General features: G+C 55.2%; 1 protein-coding gene across 2 annotated transcripts in view; it reads right to left on the bottom strand.

The window, feature by feature from the left end:
* Positions 1–2,125: 2,125 nt before the first annotated feature.
* CPNE5 (copine 5) overlaps positions 2,126–21,541 on the bottom strand; it is a 94,999-nt gene continuing 75,583 nt past the window's right edge. For both annotated transcript variants that reach the window (XM_043591255.1, XM_043591254.1), the window contains 9 exons: positions 17,495–17,548; positions 14,254–14,315; positions 9,329–9,375; positions 7,613–7,794; positions 6,634–6,761; positions 6,298–6,400; positions 5,619–5,676; positions 5,098–5,171; positions 2,126–3,862 (listed from right to left, as the gene is read on the bottom strand). In XM_043591255.1, the coding sequence (XP_043447190.1) occupies positions 3,644–3,862; positions 5,098–5,171; positions 5,619–5,676; positions 6,298–6,400; positions 6,634–6,761; positions 7,613–7,794; positions 9,329–9,375; positions 14,254–14,315; positions 17,495–17,548 (927 nt within the window). In that variant the 3' untranslated portion in view covers positions 2,126–3,643. The remainder of the gene's footprint in view (positions 3,863–5,097; positions 5,172–5,618; positions 5,677–6,297; positions 6,401–6,633; positions 6,762–7,612; positions 7,795–9,328; positions 9,376–14,253; positions 14,316–17,494; positions 17,549–21,541) is intronic.

Raw genomic sequence — 21,541 nt, forward strand, 5'->3', positions numbered from 1 at the left:
TTGTTATAAAGATACTCGTAACACACATAGAGTGCTCAGAACACCTGCTGCTTCATAAGTGCATATGAGTGTTGGTCATCGCGATTATTATCGTCATCATTTTATTTTTATTAATTCAGGGGCACTTGAGGGGAGTGGACAAGTGATCGGTAAAGGGACTTCCAAAGGCAGAAGTGTGGAGGGGAATGACCTGGGGAATGACAGTCCAGGGTCCTTAATCCTGAGGGCCGGTGGAGCAAATAGGGGTGAGGAGGAAAGACAGCTGCACCCGGGGTGGGAGCCCAGAGGCCAGGAGAGCCTTTCAGCTGCCTCTCCCTCCTCTGCCTGCCCTCTCCTAGCTCAGTCACACACACCTCTCAGCCCCACGAGGGAACACAAAGTCAACCTTTGTGCCGTGACTTTCTGAACGCCCTCCTTTCTTCTCTGTGGTTTCCTTCCTCTCTCCAGAGAAATGAAAGGTCCCCACCTCTCCTACCCAACCTCCTCTGAGAAGCTCCCAAACTCCACGCCCTGCCTCTGGCCTCCCGGTAGCAGGCCTCAGTCTTCTGTGTTAGTGGTGGAACCAGGGAGGTGATCTCTACTTGAAGTCCTAAGACAGAATGTTCAACGTTTTCTGCTTGGTAACAGTGTTACAGCTAAACACACACACACTCTCTGACTCCATGGTCAAAAAGCTTTCGAAACACTGGATTGAACCAAGTTAAACTGGTCTCTTTGCTGCAGGACTTATCAGAGCCTTGAATGCTCCAAAGGCCACTGGGATTCTCTGAGAGGGGCTCAGAGTAGGCAGTTCCCCAAAATCCATGCCAAAAAACCAATGTTTCATGGGCCATACCTTGAGAAATAACCCAGGAGAGAAGCTACAGTGTCAAGCTCAGTAAAGATGCACTTGGCCCCCCTTGGGCAGTGGCTCTGAGACTTGATTCCCCTGCCAGGTGGGCATCTCTGCTTGACGCTTTCCCACAGACGTCCAAGGTGAGGCAAAATGGGTCACTGGTTATGGGAACTTCCCTCTTCCCAAGCTATGACCCCACCCGGTACCCACTCCAAGCACATCGGAATGCAAGTCAGAGGGTGATCTAATTATAGGGACAGCCACGAATCAGCTCTAATTTACTATAAAATCATAAGAAGAAAATAAGTCCCCAACTTTGGTATAATGAGTCCCAAATTTCTGGTGATGTGCAGATTGGGAATGGCTGGCTGGAGGGCTAATCTGAGAGTGAGCTTGCCCAGAGGAGGGAAGAAGTCCCCTTTCCCTGCGATCCTGGGCTCTGATGGCCACAGGGGTTGATAGATGAAGAGGGACACGGAGGGCAGGGCTGCCCTGTGAGGGTACAACTGTGCGTGAATCAGTGTTTCCAAACTTGAGCAGGGCCTGGCGTGAGTGCTAGGCAAATACTTGTTGAGGGATGAGTCAGTGGGTGATCAAATGTAATAAACTGACCCACCTGTTTTTGAGAATAATCTGATCATGTTATTCACCTCTCTCACCTCCTGACTCCATTTCACTCAAGAGTAATGCTAAAGCCCTAACCACGGCCCACAAGGCCCTATGCACTCTGGATTCTTCACCCCCCTGATCTCACCTCCTGAACTATCTCCCCACTTAATACAGTTCTAATCACACAAGCCTCCCTGCTGTCCTTCACATCAAGTATGCTCCTGCCTCAGGGCCTTTGCACTTGCTGTTCCTTCTACTTGGCCTTGGATACCATCGTGCCTCCTCTCATTTCCTTAGGGCTCATTTCAACCTTCACTTCCTCAGAGAGGCTCTCCCTAACCACCTCATTAAAATATCACCCTGTCCCTCTCTAGCCCCTTATTTTCTGTTCTTTGTCTTTGTAACTCTTATCACCACCTGAAATTAAGTTATCTACCTATTTATGTGCTTACTGGGTTTTCCTGTCTTATTTATGTGTTTGTTGTAAGCTCCATGTGGAGACGGGACCTGTGTTTTCTTCATTGCCGCATCCTGAGTGCCCAGCACAGACCCTGGCACATAGTAGTTGCTCAGTAAATCTTCATTAAACAAAAGAATGGAAGAAAGATGGAGAGGAGAACCTGGACTCTGTTGAACAGCAATATATTTTCTATTTTTCACAGAGAAAGGAAAACAAGAAACTTTAGTAAAAGAACCAAATTTACTCCAGTTTAAGGCAAATTCCACACAGAGACTGTCTCAGAGACGGGCACAGGACCAGACAGCATAGAAACACCACCATCATGCATGACAGGGAGGGGAGCGGCATTGGGCAGCAGACAGGCGCGGGGGGGGGGGGGGGTGGTGGAGGGGGGGTGGCGCCCAGGCATGGGATGTGCAGTGGGCCTCGGAGCCTCATGCTGCAGGAGGGGCTGGCATGCATGACCAAGGCTGGGCAGCTGGTTGGGCCCAGGGGTGAGATCACCTGTCTCACTTTCCCCACAGCAGGGGCAGGAGTTTGGGCTCAGACACCAGAGCCCAAGGCTGAAGGACTCAGGTGGATTTGGGGTGACAGGATGGAACAAGGTGACCCCAAAGGCCAAGACGGCCTGGGGTAAGGGGTCGCACTGCTAAGGAGTGGGATGGGGGGAGCTGGGCATGGCATGAATGGACTCTCAGGACATCAGAGCTGAAGGTAAATCCGGGACCATCTGGTCAACCCTCTTGACTTACAGATGTGGAAACTGAGACCCAGAAGGCAGGAGGGCCTTGCTTGGGTTCCCACGGGCGGCAGCTAGAGGCAGGGCTTGAACCCAGGACCTCTATCTCTTATCCCCGTGGGGCAGAGGGGCAGTGTAGGAGTGCTGGGGCTGGACTGCTCCTTCCAAGGCCCCCAGGGGGGTAGCAGAGGCCTGGGCCCCAGGGGCCCCAGGCAGCTCTGGCAAGAGGAGGGGATGCCTGGAATCAGAAGTCAGCTGTAGAGATGCCCGTGGGTCTACACCAAGGAAAGGCCTGTGGATCTGTGGATCTAAAACCATGTCCTTCTGGGCTTGAGAGGCACCAGAAAGGACCCTGTGCCCAAAAGGCCTCCATTCCCAGCCCACCATGCGGCCTACGGCCTCCCCTCACAGCCTCCCCTGCATGGGTCCGCAGGGCTCCCAGAGCATGCAGGTGTCCCTGGGAAGGGTCACATGTTCAGGCATCCCTGCAAACCCAACAGCCTCACAGGGTTCACTGGAAATAGGGATGGGATAGATACTGGGGTAGCAGGGCAGGGGCCAGGTATAGAAATAGACACCACAGGAGGAGGGAGGCCCAGCCCAGGCTTCACGGCCATATAGGAGCAGACGGGATTGCCAGGTGGGCCGAGGGGGACCTCGATTCTCCTCACTGTTAACACCTTCCTGGCTGGGCCAGAACCAGGTATCAGGGGGAAATGAGAAGGGCAGGGGCCCAGAACCTCACCTCCACCACCTGTACCCTCCCAATTCCCTGGGTTGGGCCATAAGGCTAGGAAATTAGAGAGGAGTCTTCAGAGGCCCCGCCTCCTGCTGGCCTCCCAGGCACACATGTTACAAAGGCTGGGCGGGGCAAATTGCAAGAGACCCCGCCTATACACCCCCCCTCTGGGCGGGGCAAATTGGAGACCCCGCCTACACTTCCACTGGCCTCCCCGGGCCCCAGCCGCCGCCACAGGCCAGGGGACTTCGGGAAGAGCGCTCAGATGTGTGTGTGCAGGGGGGAAGCAGGGGGCGTGCGGGCTGGGGACTGTGGGGGCGAGGGCTCTGGGGCCGCAGGCGGGGGGCGCGGGCGGATGCCCTGTGACTTCATGTAGGACACCAGCTGGTCAGGGATCTCGGCCAGCACATCGCGGGCCAGGCGGGCCATGCTCAGCACGTGGTTGCCAGTGCGGTCCACGTAGTCCCTGAAGGGCACGAACTGGCCAGAGGAAAGGCAGGGTCAGGCAGGGTCTCCGGCTGGACCACAGCCCCCACATCTCCAGGCCTGGGTTCCTGTCCTATTCCTCCTCAGCCTCGGCCCTCTGCACTCACCCCCTCCCCATGGTGGTGAATTCTCATAGCCCCTGTTCTCTCATTCACTCAACAGATTCGTACTGAGCATCTACGTCATGCCAGGATACATCACCAAACAAGAGCACTTAATCTCGGAAGTCCTGGCACCAACACAGGGACTTAGCCGGTGCTCAGGAAACGCTGACTGAGCCCCCTGGCTTGGAAGAGCGGGCCTTCCCATCTCCCCCCCACCTCTCTCTCTTTGGCTCCACTTCTCCTCTTCTCTCGCGTGCTGACACCTAAAGTCAGGCCCCTCTGGCTTCCTCCCAGGCCCCTTGAGCCCCTCACCACCCCTTGAATGCCTCAGCGCATTCCTGGCTCTAGGCCTTTCTATGCAAGGGTCCCCCCTCCCAGACTGCCCCTGCTCTGAGGTCTAGCCTCCTCTCTTTGCTCTCTACCCCTGGAATGAACCCTCCTCCTTTTTTCTTTTTCTCTTTTTTTCTTTTCTTTTTAATCCAGGGGTTCTGGAGAATGTCAGTTTTTATTCCCAATCTCCTAAACACTAGGGACTCAGTCTGCAGGAGATTCACAGACAGAAGTGCTTACTAAGGTGCATTCTGAGGCTTGACTGGGCAGGGACACCCTGAGGACAAAGACCTGTCTGCTCATTACATCTGCCATCGTACATGGGATGTTCAGACAGGGCTTCAATTAAGCAAGCACTGCCCGTTCTCGGAGAGGGTGGAGAGGGTCGCAGCAACACTATAGACACCTTCCCCCCCCCCCCCCAACCTTCAAGGGTTTGCCCTCCCACTGGGAAGGCGGCCCAGCAGAAGACAATGGAAGGTGCAAATATCAAGTGTGAGTGCTCCGCATGCAGGAGGCCAAGGAGACCTGGGGGCTCAGGGAGAGCACTGGCAGAGCATTCTGGTCGGGGTAACAACATTAGGGGTGAGTCTCAGACATGGGAGAGAGGGGTCCAGCTGGGGGAGAAGTGTGACCCAAGCACTGATTCCCGCTCCCTTCTCCGGTGGCCAGGCCACTCTGGGGCTCTCTCCAGGGCCCCTTTCTAGAGAAGTCTCTAAAAGGGGGGTGTATAAGGCCAGCCTGGCTAGAGGGGCTCTCGCATCTTCCTTGGAGCAGGCAGGATTTGGGTTTCACCTGGACAATGTCCCGTTCTGCCAGCTTCCCCCGGGAGGAGATCCGCACATCGTCACCATCCAGCTCCACCATGGCTGTGTGAGGAGAGGCATTGGGGGTGGGGTGAATTAATGGTGGGCACCTGGGCCTGGCACACCAGTGGAACTTGTCCTCCAATCCCAGGCCAATCCAAGGCAGAGACCGTCAGACCAGATCCCCATGTTAGAGATGAGGAAACTGAGGCCAGGAGACAGGAGGAGCCCAACCAGGTGAACCCCTGGGGCTTCTAGCCCAGTGTTCCAGCTCCCCCACCCTCCCCAAGCTCCCAGGGTTGGAGGAGGGAGGAGTGACTGGGCCTCCTCCCCACAGCCTTGGGATGGGTACACAGCCCGGCACACCCTTCCCTGTGCAAACAAACACACCCTTACACCCTGTGCTCACCCAGACAGTCACACCCACCCATGAGCTCTCACTCTTTGGGGAAGGGTCATTCCCAAGGGCCTGAAGCCTCTGGGGGAATACCTGGGGGGATGGGGACTTACCGTCGAACTCCGCCTGGCCCACGCCAATGATGATGATGGACATGGGCAGTTTGGCAGCCTGGGAGATCATGGGTAGGGGCAGAAAGGGGTGGGTCAACAGAAGACAGAAGGAAAAGAGAAGAAATGGAACAGAAGGATGGAGACACGCAGAAACACAGAAAAGGGGGGAGGCGGAAGGACACAGACAAAGGGAAACCAAGGTGAGGCCCCAGAGAGGAAGAGAGGGTCGAGAGGGTGAGATGGGTCACAGGTCTGCTTCTATGAGACACCCCCATCCCCGCTTCTGTCCCTGGGCCACCAAGTGGGACATCTTTTATGTGGGCAACTAGCAGTGCCAGCTGGGGTGGGAGTCCCTTATGCAGGGAGAACACCCAGTAGGGGCAGCCATGTTCCTGGGCCTCCCCCACTCTGGGCTCCCGCTGGACCTGGCCAGGCTGGGCTGGGGTCTGGGGCAGCAGTCCTAGAGATGGGCTAATAAGGGAACCATAGGCATCTAGAGGGAGTGGACCACCTAGGGTGCGTACAGAGGTCATCGGTAGGACCCTTCATCAGCCGGTGCCCCCTCCGCCCCCCAAACCCCACTGCGTGGAAAGCCTCGTCCCAAGGGTTCCTCTAAAGCAGCGGGAAGGCATGCCCCCCACCCCCATTTTCCTCCCCCCTCCCCACCCCCCCAGCTCACATTGACGATAGCCTCCTTAGTCTGTGCCATGTCCGAGATGACCCCGTCCGTGATGATCAGCAGCACCGAGTACTGAGAGCCATCCTGCACCGCGGCCGCGGTCCTGGGGTGGGGTGGGGGCTGCTATCTGTCTGGCCCGCTCGGTGTCCCTCCCCGCCCCCCACACTTTGGTGGGGACAAGCCTTTAGCCGGAGGGGAGTCTCTTTAGGGTCAGAGCTCTCTGAAAGGCGGGTCGACGGGAAGAGACACCTCCTCCCACCTTCCCAAGAGGACAGGGGTGGACACGAAGGCCGTGTGAAGATGTGGGGATGGGCGTCCAGTGGCCCCGGCACTCACCTGGCCACGTGGGTGACCACAGGGGCGAAGTTGGTTGGGCCGTAGAGCTGCACCGTGCGCAGGCTGTGGTGGTAGGCCTCCAGGATGCCATCGATGCCGCAGCAGGAGGGGTTCTCCTGGTTGCCGTTCTGGGGGCACCGGGGATGGGGAGGTTGAGCTCAGGAAGGAGGGAGGAGTGGGAAGGAGGGCAGCCAGGTGCTCTGCTGGGGTGGGGGGGGGGTGCTCTGCTGGCGTACAGCCAGGGAGGGGGAGGCCAGCAGGTCTGGGATCTCCTAGACTCTTCTCTGGTGGGGGGCAGGGGAAGAGGAGGGAGCCCCAGGGCAACACGTGCTCTGGGGGAGCAGGGTTCCGACCTGCCCCTTGCACCACTCTTTGTACCTGCTCAGATGGCACCCCCTCCACGAGAGCCCTGGCTGCTTCCCTCGGGGGCCCCCCAGGCAAACCACTCCGTCCTAAAATGACTGCAGGGTCTGAGTGGCTCTGGAAGGGCCAGCCAACTAACCTGTCCTCCCGTGTCCTGTGCCTGGCACAATTGAGCGTCCCCAGCTCGTGGGAGGGAGGGAGAGGAGGGGGCCTGAGAAAGCATCCCTCAGGTCCCCCATCGCAGCCCTAACTCGGGGAGTTGCTGGAATTACCTGTAGTTGCCCATACCCAACGCACACCCCTTTTACCCTGATTTCTGGGGTTTTGGTGGGGGTAGTTCAGCCACGTCTCTACTCCACCTCTACTCGGGTCTTGTCAGAAAAAAGAGGGCAGGCCCCACTGTGGGTGGCATCAGACATGGAGGGGAGATGCTGGTGAGCCAGCTGGGGAGTGGGCTTCTGGAAGCCCCGCTACAAGCCCCCCTACACACAGCAGGCAGCTTACCCCCCCCCCCCCCCCCCCCGCCCAAGGGCTGCACGGATGTCCCCTTGCCCCAGGCTCGTCACCACGCCCCGAGCCCGGTGGGCCCTCAGCCTGTCCTCCCAGGACCTCCTACCAGCGGGAACTCGTGGGACACCCTTCCATCAGGGGGTAGCTTGGCCCCGAAGCCAAGGGCAGGGAACATCTTGTCGCTGTCATAGTGCTGGATGATCTCCCCGACGGCAGTCAGCGCCAGTGCATAGGCGTTCAGCTGGTAGGGGCTCATGTAGTGCAGGGATGTGGACTGCGAGGGGTTCCCTGCAACACGGGACACGGGAACATTTGCTGGTGTCGACGCTCCAAGCACCCCGGGCTCAGAATGCAGTGGGGGGGTGCCCAAGGCACCCCTAATTTGATTTATTTACCCTTGACTCCTTTCTCTCTTGCCACACCTTCAATCCTTTAGTAACTCCTGGTTGCTAAACCTTCAAAATATATGCAGAATCCCATCTGCTGTCCCCAGCTCTGTGACACCACCAGCCACCCAGCCCAGCTCTCGGCCTCTGCCCTGGGGCCTGCCTTCCAGCCAGACGAGCCTGTCAAACCCCAGGCAGCTGGATCATGCCTCTTCTCTCCTCCAAATGCTCCCATGCTCCTATCCCACCCAGTCCCAACCGGGGGGGTGCCCACAGGCCCCACGGGGTCTGGCCTCTGCTTACCTCCCTCCTGGCCTCCTGCCACCCCCTCCTATCACCCACTCAGGCCTGGCCCCTTACCAGCCCCACCTCATGGCCTCTGCAATGGTGGTTCCCTCTGGGACATTTTTCTATAAATGTGTACATGGTGTGTGGTCTTCCTGAGCAGACTCCTGAAAATTACAGCCTCCCCCAACGCTCCCTGTCCCTCTTCCTGCTTACATTTTCTCCATAGCCCTTGTCACCACTGATAATGCCTGCATTTTACTTATTTGTTTATTAATGAGGGGCACTCTGGCACAGACTGCCAAGGTACAGATCCTGTCTCTATCTGTGTGCTCGTGGATGGTTCCTTAACCTCTCAGCCTCAGTTCCTCGTGCTTAGAGTGGGGATAATAGTCTCACCTCCTGGGATTGTTGTGAGGAGTCGTGATGTGTTACTGGAACTCTCCTCATTGTAATGACAAGGCCCCTTCCAGCTCTGACTTCCTACCACTCTAGGATGCTAGGGTCCACCTGAGGAGGCCAAAACCTGGGCTCCTGCTGATAGACACGGAAATGGGCACTGAGCACCGCTAATGGAGGTCCAGACTCCAAGGAAGGTTGTGAAGTTTCTAACAGTGTAAAGTGGGGCACTGATTGTTCCTGGTGACTCGGTCATAGCCCAACCCTGGAGAAGGTCAGAGGAGGGAAGGGAGCTGGGACAGCCCCAGCAAGGGTGGGAACTGGGGGCTCCTGCCCTCGCTGAGGACCACAGAGCTCTGCTCGGCCTGAAAGTTGGCCTGCACAAAGGATGTGAGGTTTAATCCCATGAGGAAACACTTTTTCTCCATGTGCTGTTTGTGGGCCCAGAGCAGCACTGCCCTATCCTTGCAGGAAGACTGGGTGCCCTCAAGGGCAAGGCTGTGCCTCAGGGCACATAGGTCCAGAGCCCAGATTTATTAGACCATGGTCCAGTCTGGGGATGCCTTTGCCCTCTTGATTATACTTTGGCTCTCCAGGCTTAAGTACCTTCTTTTTGATGAGGATGAGGCCAGAGAATATGGGAGATCTGGCTCCCAGCTAGGACCAACTACGATAGCTCTGAAAAGTACCCCCCATCCCTTTCCAGCCCAGCCCCAGCCCCACGCCAGCTCCTCTGCCCATCCCCCACTCACCATTGGAGGCCGTGAAATCGATGGCCACCGTGAAGTTGATCTGGGTCCTAAAAGAGGAAGAGGAGCAGGGGAGTTAGCTGGACAGGCGGCAATCTGGCTTCCACCCCAGCCCCACGGCTTGCCAGGCATGTGACTTTGGTGGAGTCCCTTGCTCCCAGCTCTGGAAAACAGGGATAGTAATCCCAGCCACAGCCTCCCCCCCAGAGGATTGTTGTGAGTATAAGAGGTAGGCAGTGCGAAAGTTCTTTGAGGATGATTCCTTTCCATGCGGACACCTGGTGACGATGACTTATTTATTCTCCCAACCCTGCGCCTGGACCCGCCTGAGTTAGGTGAAGTAGGGTCCCACTGTGTTTCTGGTTCAAATTTGGAGTCAGATTCGGGGTTCACGCTTACTTGACAAAAAAAGAGAGACAGAGATATTGTGCATCTCTGAGGGAAGAACAACACCCCACTTATGATGCTGCCTTGCCAAAAGCTGGAACGTGAATCCTCCTGAACTTCCAGATCTCCCAGTTGTTTACAGGAAATATAAGGGACAGAAGAACATGTTAAATGACAGCAGGGGGATGCAGCCAGAAAAGCCAGTCTGGGGGCAGCGGTGAGGAGTCCAGGCCCCCTGCAGACCTCGTGAATCAGAATCCCTTGGCGGGGAGCAGGAATCTGTTTCAGCAAAGCCTCGGGTACTTGGGGGAATCAACAGATAAAAAGAGAATTAAGGGACAAATGGACCAATCGCAACATATTGATCTTACCTGGATTTCTGATTCAAACAAGCCAATTAAGTAAGACAATTGGGGGAAATTCGAACACTGAAAAGGTCTTTGGTATTAAGGAACTGTTTGATTTGTAGGTGTAATTATGGTATTATGGGTACATTTTACAAAGAGAAAGTCCTTGGGGCCCCTGGCTGGCTCAGTTGGTAGAGCATGCAACTCTTGATGTTGGGGACGTAAGTTCGAGCCCCACATTGGGTGTAGAGATTGCTTAAAAATGAAATCTTTTAAAAAAATAAAATAGGGGCACCTGGGTGGCTCAGTCGGTTAAGCATCCGACTTCAGCTCAGGTTATGATCTCACAGATTCGTGGGCTTGAACCCCACGTCGGGCTCTCCGCTGACAGCTTGGAGCCTGCTTCAGATTCTGTCTCCCTCTCTGTCTCTACCCCTCCTCCACTTGTGATCTCTCTCCTCTCTCTCTCTCTCAAAAATAAACATTAAAAAGTAAATATAAATAAATAAAATCTAATTTCTTTTATTAAAAAAAAGAAAGTCCTTAAATTTTAGGGGCGCCTGGGTGGCTCAGTCGGTTAAGTGTCCGACTTCAGCTCAGGTCATGATCTCACTGTTCACGAGTTTGAGCCCCGTGTCAGGCTCTGTGCTGACAGCTCAGAACCTGGAACCTGCTTCGGATTCTGTTTCCCTGTCTCTCTGCCCCTCCCCTGCTCATGCTGTGTCTCTCTCTGTCTCAAAAAAAAAAAAAAAAAAAAAAAAAGTCCTTATATTTTAGAGCTATATCCTGAAGTATTTGGGGGAATGAAATATGATGTCTGAGATTTGCTTCAAAATAATTGGATGAGGGGCGCCTGGATGGCTCAGTTGGTTGACAGTCTGACTTCAGCTCGGGTCATGATCTCCCAGTTTGTGAGCTGGAGCCCCACATCAGGCTCACTGCTATTGGTGTAGAGCCGCTTCAGATCCTCTGTCCCCCCCTCTCTCTGCCCTTCCCCTGCTTGCTCTCTCTCTCTCTCTCTCTCTCTCTCTCTCTCTCAAAAATAAACATTTAAATTAAACTAACTGGGTGAAAGGAAGCATGCATGCATGGAACAAGGCTGGCCAGCAGTTGGTAACTGTTGAATCTGGGTGAAGGGTATTTGGGGTCTCATTACGCCTTCTCTCTACTTTTGCATGGATTTGGAATTTTTCTGTAATAAAAGGTTTGGTTTTGAGGCTTCAGATTCAGGGTGGAAGCTTTCTGAGGGTTTGGCTGTTCTAGGTTCTGTGCTAGATGCTGACAGAACAAAGCCGACAAGGGGCATCTGGGTGGCTCAGTCAGTTAAGCGTCCGGCTTCAGCTCAGGTCACGATCTCACAGTTTTTGAGTTCGAGCCCCGCATCAGGCTCTGTGCTGACAGCTCGGAGCCTGGAGCCTGCTTCGGATTCTGTGTCTCCCTCTCTCTCTGCCCCTCCCCTGCTCACACTCTGTGTCTGCCTCTCAATAATAAATAAACATTAAAAAAAAAATTAAAGAACAAAGCCGACACGACGTGAACCTGATAACGTCTAGTCTCGTGGTTCTAGTGACCACAGAGTCACCAGGGGAATTTGTTTAAGAAGAAGGTCCCAGGGCCCCACTCCAAAGGATGCCAGTTCAGTTGGGTCTGAGATGGGGCCCCAGAATCTGCTTCTTCAACAGACATTCCCTGCCCTCATCCAGGGATGGATTCTGAAGACGGGGTTCTGGGATCACACCTGGGGATACCCTTCTGGTGGGTCCCAGTTGGGGTGATGTAAGATGGGGCCGGGCTCACTTCATCTGCATTCAGCAGACGGCACCTCTCAGAAGCCAAAGCCCTCTCCCCACCTGACCACAGATGAGCTGCTGCTCACGGGACCATCGTCCCCTAGGAAGGATGAAGGACACGGTTAGCGGGAGACCCAAGCCAGGGTCTGCTGGCCAGAGACGGTCCAGCCCACGCTCTTTCCCCTCGCCTGCTGCCTGGAGGCACAGCATCCAGTGGACTCCAACATCTGCGAGGGATGCAGCCACCAGGAGGCAAGAGCCTGGGTCCCTCACTGACTGTGTAGAGCGTCTCACCCATCCCCGCCACCCCATGAATGAAAAATAAACCGTTGTTTTGTATTAAGCCTTGAGGTCACAGGATTATCTGTTATAGCAGTTGACCGACCCTATTCATCTCTTTGTGGTCATGTCTCACTGGGGAATAGACAGATCGTGTCTTTGTTAGAGGACGGGAGACACTTGGAGGGTAAGAGCTCTGCTCCCAGGGCCACTATTGCGAGGGTGGTTCTCACCTATGGGACCACAGCTGAGGGACACCCACCGGCCCGGCTCTTCCAAATAAGGGTGAGGGGAGAGGCAAGCCTCATTCCTTAACTGGTCTTCCCCTGCTCTGGGTTCTGAAACGACTCAGGGAAGGAAGGGGCTGGAAAGCAGGTACAGTTAGGGGACAGCTGCTCCCTGCGGGCTCGCCTCTCGCGCCTAAGGGCAGAGCAGGGCAGAAGGCAGGCTGCTGAGCAAGCTGCTCCCTCTGACACCGGGCAGAGGTGGCCAATCCCTCTCTCCAGGTCCAGAGAGGATCCCGGGACAAGAGCATCCATCCATCGGCTGCCTGCCTGGACACGTACGTGGAGCTCTCACTCCCCCGAGCCAGCTCTCTGGCTCAAGTCTCTGGGGAGGGCGGAGGGAGGTGTGGGGGAGGGCCAGGGAGGCGCCAGCAGCCTCTGAGGGCTCCTCCATGAGACATCGCGGCACCCAACCCTTTAACTCCACTGTCTCCGCCTGCATCACACCCCACCTGGTAGCTGTGAGGCAGGCAGGGCCACGATTATTCATTACTGTGGAAGAAATGCAGCATGTGGCGACAGAGGAACCCTGCTGCTGGCTGGGCGTGTGGCCACGGGCAAGTTATGTAAAATGGGAGATAATCATCCTCACCCTGCCCACTGTGCTCTGTAAATTGGGGGCACTATGCAAATGAGGAGAAACAGGATGTGGACTGCTTGAGAATTAGCAGGTGCCATGGAATGCTTGATGGGATAGAGAACAGGGCAGTTTTGATGGGGGATGGGAGCAAGGGCAGGGTCTGGAGTAGGCTCAGAGGAGAGGCGGGGGCGGGGGGCAGCGGGGCGGGGGGGCCTCTGGGTGACCGCAGGCAGGTGTGTGCTCAGAGGGTAGGAAAGCTCGCAACCTTGAAACCAGTTTCAAGGCGACAGGGAGTGGTGTCATGGGAGAGTAAGTGTGGCTTCCCAGGGCCTGACTTTTCCCTCTGCCCTGGAGAGCCCGGCAGCCAAGTGCCCACTTGGCTGGGATGAGCCTTTGGCACCTGCCCTGTCTTCTTTCCAGACAGGTGTAGTCACTCACCTGCCAGCACCTGTGGGCTCTCGGCTTCCCACACCCTGACCTGGCACCTGTTCTGGCAGGGAGCACACTAACCTCACCTTGGAGTCAGACTCTCTTTCCGCAAGCTGTTGGCTGGAGCCTCCAGGCTTCCCTGCCTGCCTCGGCCTGGATGCCAACCCCTCTGGCTCTTTCTGCTTCTTACACTCGTGTCTGACCACCTGGGACCATCTGATGGCTCAGCCCCCAATGCCTCCTGTCCCTTGTATGTCCTTGATGACACCGGGCAGGTTAATCATTGCCCACCCCCCACCCCACCCCCCCCAGCCTCCCCGAAAGACCAGGTATCAGCAGCTCAGAGAAGGAAGGACCATTAGAATTCACTTGACTCCAACTTCTGTGTGTGTAAAGGAGGCAACTGATATGAAGGGAGGGAAAGCGACCTGCCCAAAGTAATGGGGCTAAATTAGCAAGTGGCTAAGAAGGGCAGAGAGCCTGGGCCTCCTAACTCCTAGTCCAGGGCTCTTTCCACCACCTCCCTAAGCCCTTAGTTCTCTTTGCCACGGAGTCCCTACCACCTCCAGATCCCATCCCTGCAAGGGAACCTGATGTGACCCAGGCTGGAGCCTCCACAGCTCAGGAGCCTCCTCTCCGGCCACTCAGGATCCAGGGACATGCACGGCTCCGGGCAAGTTGTTTGAGGCCAGAAATGGGTGTTTGCTCAGGGCTCACAGGCTACGTCTGGGGCCTCAAAGAGGCCAGCTTGGGGCTAGAGCTGCTCATGTCGATGGGCGGGGCCCCCTTCCTCTCCCTGAAGCCAAAGAAACCGGGCTGGATCTCTTCTCACCCTCCTTTGATGTAGTCAAGAAATGTGCACTCGGACTCCACCGCAAAGGAAAGCAGCGTGACCTTGAAAACAAAAGGCAGCTTGGTCAGCGGGGAGCCCAGGGTTGGGGGGAGACGGTTTGCTGAGAGTCAGGGGGCACACAGCAGGCCACTTCTGCAGACCCCACTGCATACAGTACCCACAACGACCCTAGAAGTGCAGCTGTGGTCCCATTTTATAGCCAAGGAAACTGGCTTCAAACAGGTCATGCCATCTGCCCGGGACACGGCTGAGTGAGACTGGAACCCTGGTCGGTCTGACTCCAGAGCCTGCACTCTTGACCTTGATGCCAAACTGCATCCTAGGAGGGCCCTGCCTCTGTCACTGGGGCACAGGGGTCAAGCCAAGAGCACGAGTTTCCCCTAAGTGGACACCGATGTGGAGTGTGGAGGGCAAGGGGGTCTTCCTGACACAGGTCTGAAAACCTGCCAAAGCTGACTAGCTCCACCCTTCCATGTCCTGCTAACTGTCGACCTACTCTTTGGTCTGCGCTTCTCTTAAACCTTACTTGTCCCGACTCATCCCTCTGGTGTCTCGTGATCCCTGCCTTCTCAGCCCTGAGACCCTCATAAGCAGCCTGTTCTCTCCCTGGAGGTACCTGACGGGGGGGCCCCCCTTCAGAGCAGATGCCTTTCGACCTATGCCTCCTGGCGGCTTTGGCATCAGCTCTGCCAAGACAGGCAGCTACCTGGCACTTCGCTACAATAATGATTTAGGATCATGGAGACAAGTGAAAGCCTGGCTGCCAAAACCAATTAAATGAGGCAAGACTGGGACAGGGGACCTATTACCTGTGCCAGAGAACTCTACCCTAGAATTTGGGGAAGCCCCTACTGGTGCAGATTCTGCTATCGTTACCAACTCTCTGGGTAGGCCAGGGAGGGCCTCTGCTTGACATCAGCCCAAATAATGGGAAGGTCTGTGGGTGCTGAGCTGCGCCTCGGAGACCCCTACCTGCTGTGGTTATGGTGTCAGGCACCCGGACGGACAAAGCCTCCTTTCACTAGCAGTGGACCATGGCAGTGGCCTCTACCCTGGCCAGCGGTCACCAGATGACCAATGATCATCTTGCAGCCTGGTCCCCCAAGGACCAGGGGACCCCCAAACCAATTACATCCGTTTCCGTTTTGGGGGTAGGGCTCTTGCCCTGGATCTTTTTTTAGCTCCTCACATGAGTCTAACCGACAGCCGGGGTTGAACCCCACTGCCCCCCACAAGGCTCTGGGCTGAGGCAGCTCCCTAACCTGCCTGACCATATGGATTCACCCAGGGACTTTGTTGCTCAGAGTGTGGTCCCTGGACCAGTAGCAGCAGCAGTAGCACCTTGATGCTGCTTAGAATGCAGACATGCAGATTCGTGGCACGTTAACAAGATCCCCCGAAGATTCTGCACACAGGAAATTAAGTATGAGAAGCTTTATACACGGGTTCCCGAGCCTCCTGATATGGAACCCCAGAGAACTGGACAGGGCACAGGCATTTTAATAAGCATCCTGGACCCTGACTGATTTGTTACGGTGAAGACTGACCTGAAACAAATCATGTCCCCTCTCTGGGCCTCAGTTTCCTTATCTCTGAGAAAACGGAACGAGATCGATGGTTTTCAAACTTTTTTTTTTTTAGCAGTACATCTGAGATTTCTCAGCTGGGGAAGGTGCCGCCTCCCCTAGGGGCATGGGAATGTGTAGGAAAGTTCTGGGGCTCTGCCAATGCCTGGGGCTCTACTGGTAGCCATGGCTGAGACCAGGGGTGCTAAGCGCCCCACGACGCACAGGGAGGTCCTGGGACATGAAGAATGATCCTGCCCCCAATGCTGACAGCACGCAGCAGACACACTGCAGCTTTGGACAAAGGAACTATTACTCCAACATTCTCCTGACTGAGAAACAGTTACAATCAGTCCCCTTTGAATGAGCAGAGTAATTTGCAGTTTGCAGGCCTGCGTCTCCATCTGTCTGTCACAGCCACCCAGCGCAGTAAGCCGGGCAGGGATGATTTATTCACCCCATTTTACAGATGGAGAAAATAAGGTTCCTCAGAGGAACCCCGGAGCTCCCTGACTAGGACCTCTTCTGGGTCTGGAGGTGCAGTTTGCTTAACTCTAATGAGTAAGTGTGGCTGCATTTGCAGATGGGGCTGTGGACATCTACAGCACAGAGGGACACGAAGGGTACAAATCTTGAATGTATTTGCAGGGCACAGATGCTGGCTTGTTCTAGAAGTGCACTGTGGGCTCCGCCTCAGGGCCTTTGTACATGCTGATCCCTACAGCTAGAATTCTCTTTCCCCAATATCCTCAATACTTGCTCCCTCCCCTTCTTTGAATCTCTGCTCTAATATCACCTTCTCAGAGAAAAGCTTTCTTTAATTACTTGACATCAAATAGTTATTTTGTCTCTGGCATTCCCCAACACTTTACCTTTTGTGTACTTTTTTCTACAGCACTCAAAACCACAGGACAAATACAGATATATGTATGTGTGTGTGTGTGTGTGTGTGTGTGTGTGTGTGTATATTTGTTTTCTGTCTCCCCCACTAAAATACAAGTAACAGAAGGGCAAAGATTTGAGTCTGTCTTGTTCCCAGCTGTATCCCTCATGGCTAGAACATGACAGTGCTCAGTAAACATTTGTTGGATAAATGCACGAATGTCCTGAAGATCAGCCCCCGGAAGCCACGGGGCTAGTGTGATCCTAGGATGGTCGTGGTAAACAGGGGCAGTGCCGGCTGCCAGCGCTCAGTTTAACTACTGTGCTCACTGACATCTCTAGCTACGACCTTGGTTGTGACTTTCTGCCTCTGTGACCTTGGGCGAGTCACTTCCCTGCCTGCAGCCTTGGTTTCCTCTTTCATGACAAAGGGATGGTAAAGTCTGCCTCTCAAGGAAACAACCTATGAAAAAGCACCGGGGTGGGGAATTTCCCACAGCAAGTCCCCATGGGAATTTCTCATTCTGTGTCACAGGTATGGCCTACACCATCTACATCGACATCTACTATCTTCCCCCAGGGGGGAGGCTCCATCGGCCCCACCCCTCCCCACCCCCAACGCCCCACGTCTGGTTCCCACACTCTGCACAAGCCCACCACGCAGACCTGCGCAACTCCTGACACCAGACCTAGCTTGGACCTCGGGATGTCTATGCCTGGCTACAGGGGGCGGCGGGGGTGGGGGGGGTGGGGGGGCGGCGGGTGCCACTCACTGTGCCAGAATTCACGTATTTCTTTTTCTTCATTTTCTTTTTGGGGTTTACCACCTGCAAGAGAAAACAGTCACAGGATAAGAAGGAGTGTTTCCAAGCAGTCAGGGCTGGGCCCCCAGAGCTTCTAACGACCCCAGAGTATGGCCCCAGCCCCAGCCAGCAGAATGTGGGGTCCAGGGGAGGGGAGGGTCCCGGGAGGTTTTATGAGAGATCGGCATTTAGATTCATACACGCGGGCTTCCTGATTAGACCCAGTGTTCCACGACCAAACACAACAGGAGTAATATTTATTTAATCTTCTTCCCCACTGCTCCCCCAAACACGCCCTCCACCCAAAGCAGCCAAAGGAGGTTCGATGTTGCAAAGGGGCCCTGTCTGCGCCTGCCCTTGTGTGTTGGCTCAGGCTGCTCCCCTCACCCCAAATGCCTTCCCCTCCTTCCTCCGCCAATTCCCCCTCCCTGAGATCCAGCCCTACTGCTGCCCAGAGGCCTTTGAGGCTCCCCCCTCCCCCCAACACTGCAGTTAGAATTTCCTTAACTGTTCTTCATGTGAAAGCTCTCATTCCAAACCAGACCTGTCATCAGAGAATATATCACAGACCTAGGGGCATATTTAGTAGATGCTAAAAAAAAAAAAAAAAAAAAAAAAATCACTTGTTGCTGGGCTTAACTCAGTGGTCTCAACTGCCCGCCACCTCCCCCCTCCCAGGCATTTGGCAATGTTTGGAGATATTTTGGTTGTCACACTGGGGGGAGAAGGTAGAGGCAAGGGATGCTGTGAAACATCTTGGAGTGCACAGGGCAGCCCCCATCACAGGAAATCATCGAGTCCAAGATGCAGGCAGAACCCCGGCTGAGAAGCCCTGGGTGAATGAGGAGGACCAGAACCCTCCAGGGGGATTTCACACCTGCCACATCCGTACTGGGCTTGAGCCTCACCAGCTCTTTTGTTTTCACCTGGGAAGCTCAGGCCCAGCCTTTCCCTAATCTCCCATCAAAGGAAGCAAGGTGGTTTGATTTTCACACCCTAGGTCCTCTACAGGTTCCTGGTGAATTCATCCCCCCCACCCCCACCATCTCCCCAGGGGTGGCCAGCTCTGTCTTTAGCAGAGGCCTCTTCTGTCGGGATGAGAGTTGCTATCCATTTCTGGAGATAAGGAAATGAAGGGACAGGGACAGGGACTTGCCTAAGGTCACACAGCTGCTCTGGGTAGTGATCAAACTGGAAACCAGGTTCCAGCCCTCAGCCCGCCTTCCTGCCTACCTGGGTGTCACCTTGATAACAAATACAAACACATTCCTTCACAAATACTTCTGGGGCGGGGGGAGTGGGGGATACCAGTTTCTCTTCTAGAACCTTCACTCCAATTGGAGAAAGATACGTCCTAGGGAGATACAGGACAAGAGATACCAAAAAGGGGAGCCAGAAATGTGAAGGGAGTTGGAGGAAAGAAGGACTGTTCTAGGTCCAGCATCAGTAAGGCTCCCCGGGACAGGTGGTGTTGAAGGCAGGTGCTGAGGACAGGAAGGGTTTGGGGCACGGGGAGACGGAGGGAGGGCATGCCAGTCAGAGGAGATAGTTGCAGGGGGTGGGGGGAGGCAGGGGGCGGGCACAGAACTGGGGTCCATTTTGACTGCAGGGCCACAGAGTGGAAGAGTAAACTGGGCTGGCTGGCAGAGAGCCTAGAGGGGCCAAGCTAAATGTCTGATGACTTCTAAACTAGCAGGGGCAAGATCACAGGTTCTAGGATGCTGGAAGGGGAGGGGAGGGGAGAAGGAGAGACATCAGGGGTTCCCTGGGTTTCAGGGAATAAAAAGTACCTACCTTATAGAAAGGTATGACGATTAAATAGGTCAATACAAGCAAAGTGTTTAGGACATGGTCCACAATGTAGCAAATACTATATAAGTGTTAGCTGCTATTAATTTTTATTACTATGACCCCTACCGCCCCCACTAGTCCACGTGAGAGGTCATGAGCGGGTTGCCGGAACAGGTAGTGAGCTATGGCAAAACAGCATTGTCAAGAAGTCAACACAGGTCTTGGGCCCGGGGCATGGCTGCGGGAGCAGAAAAGGGGTCAGGGTTGACCAGGTAGACACAGAAGGAAGGAAGAGCTGGTCCCAGGTGGGAAGTTCAGGTGGGAAGGCTGGCCACAGCTCTGCAGGTGGAAATTTGCGAGCCTGGGGAGAGAGCCCATGACAACCTCAGAGCCTCCACAGGTACGAAGGCCACTCAGATGATGTGTTGGTCACAGACACGTTCACGGGAAAACCATGTAGTAGGCCAGCTCCAACCCTGCACTGTGCCTCAGTTTCTCAATCTGTCCCATAAGGGTGTGGAACTTTTAAAACTGAATACACCTCAAACTTTTATTCCAAAGTCTCCTCCCAGCTGAGGAGAATAAACATGGACTCCTGGGGGGCTGGGTGTCACCCAAGGACCTGGCCACAAGCACATTTCTTTGAAGTCTTCTGGGTTACCTTTAAATTAGCCTGTATCCCACATTTCCACTCTCTAATTATAACTGTTTTAATATTAAAGCAATGTTTTGTTCTCAGATCCTCATGTGGAGTGGGCACTGAAGAAACGCCCTGTTTATTCTGAGGTTTCATGCCCTCCCAGCACCCCACCCTCACCCGACGGTACCAACCTCTCCGGCCCTAAATGGCTGCACCCTGAAGTTCCACGTGGGGGACCATCGCCCCCTGGGGGCCAGCCAGGGAATCTCCCAACTCCCAGGCTGGAATTCTCCGCCTTCTCCTTGCCCTCTCTTCACACCCCCAGGGTCCCGACGGCCCCCCAGGGCAAGTCTGGGGTGGGCCCTCCTGTGCAGGCAAGTCCCTGAATGGCTCTCAGGGGCCAGGAGCTGTGCCGGCTTTGGGAATAGGGAGTGAGACATTGCCCCCACCCTTGAGGACGTCATGGTCCTTGAGGGGATAGGAAGCTTGACAAACAGGTAATAGCCAGGGGGGGGGGGGTGCATAGGAGCACCGAGGAGAGGTATTTACTTCAGACTTTGGGGGTGGAGTGCGTGTGCAGGCAGAGAAGGCTTCCTGGAGGAGGAATAAGACCCAAAGGGAGTCTCCAAAGATCCACAGACCCAACCAAGTGAAGAAAAGCTAAGGGAGCCCCAGGGGAGGCACCATGGAGTGAAGCACAGAGGCTGAGCCAGCAGGGCGGTTCAGAGAGCCTTGGACAGCATAATGGGGCTGACAGTGGCGGTAGGCAGGGAGAGAAGGGGCAAGACCCCAGAGCCTCCTAGGGGTATATGTGAGTTTACTTATGCACGCCCACTGGTTGCAGATTGCAGGCTGCTGGGGTGTGGAGGAGCTTGGACTCTTACCCTGTGGGTAAAGGGCTCTGCAGACTCTCAGCTGGGGTGAGGGCGTCTTTCGGAACCTCCTCCCCACTCCTCTGCATGAACCGGGCTGACGCAGTAGGGGGGATGCACAGCCAAGGGTTAAGGAGGGCAGCGAGGTGGTCAGATTGCCATTTTGGAGGAGCCCTTGGATTACTGAGTGAAGGACGGTAGGAGGTGGGAAGGCCGTTAGGGGGCCGTTGCAAAGCCCCCCACGCGGGGGAGATCATGGCGGTGGAGGTGAATGGGAATGGAGGGAACAAATGTCAGAATGTGTAGGTGGTAGGATTCAGTTGTGGACTGTATGTGGGGTGAGGGGCAAGAGGTGTCGAGGGTGACTCCCGAGTGCCCCCCACAACGACCGCCCAGGAGTTGGAGCCTGCTGGCCAGGGAGAGGGGACAGCTGTGGAGAGGCCTTCAGTTTGGGAAGGCTGAGTCTGAGGAGTGGCCAGCAGACAGCTGGACATAGGAGTCAGACACCCAGGGGGATGCCGGGGCCCAGGAGAAGGGTCTTTCCTGACAGAAGCCTTGTTTTCCCTTCAGGCAATTTGGACTCTAGAAAGGCCTTTCAGTGACCCCCGCCCCATACTGCAAGCCCTGCCAGAGTTGAGTTCCTTTTCTACCTGATGGTGTTTCTGATGGGGAAAACAAGTCAACCCAACCTTGTCTGCTTTGAGCTTGAGAGAT

This window comes from Prionailurus bengalensis, chromosome B2, assembly GCF_016509475.1.
Source record: "Prionailurus bengalensis isolate Pbe53 chromosome B2, Fcat_Pben_1.1_paternal_pri, whole genome shotgun sequence".
Taxonomy (NCBI): domain Eukaryota; kingdom Metazoa; phylum Chordata; class Mammalia; order Carnivora; family Felidae; genus Prionailurus; species Prionailurus bengalensis.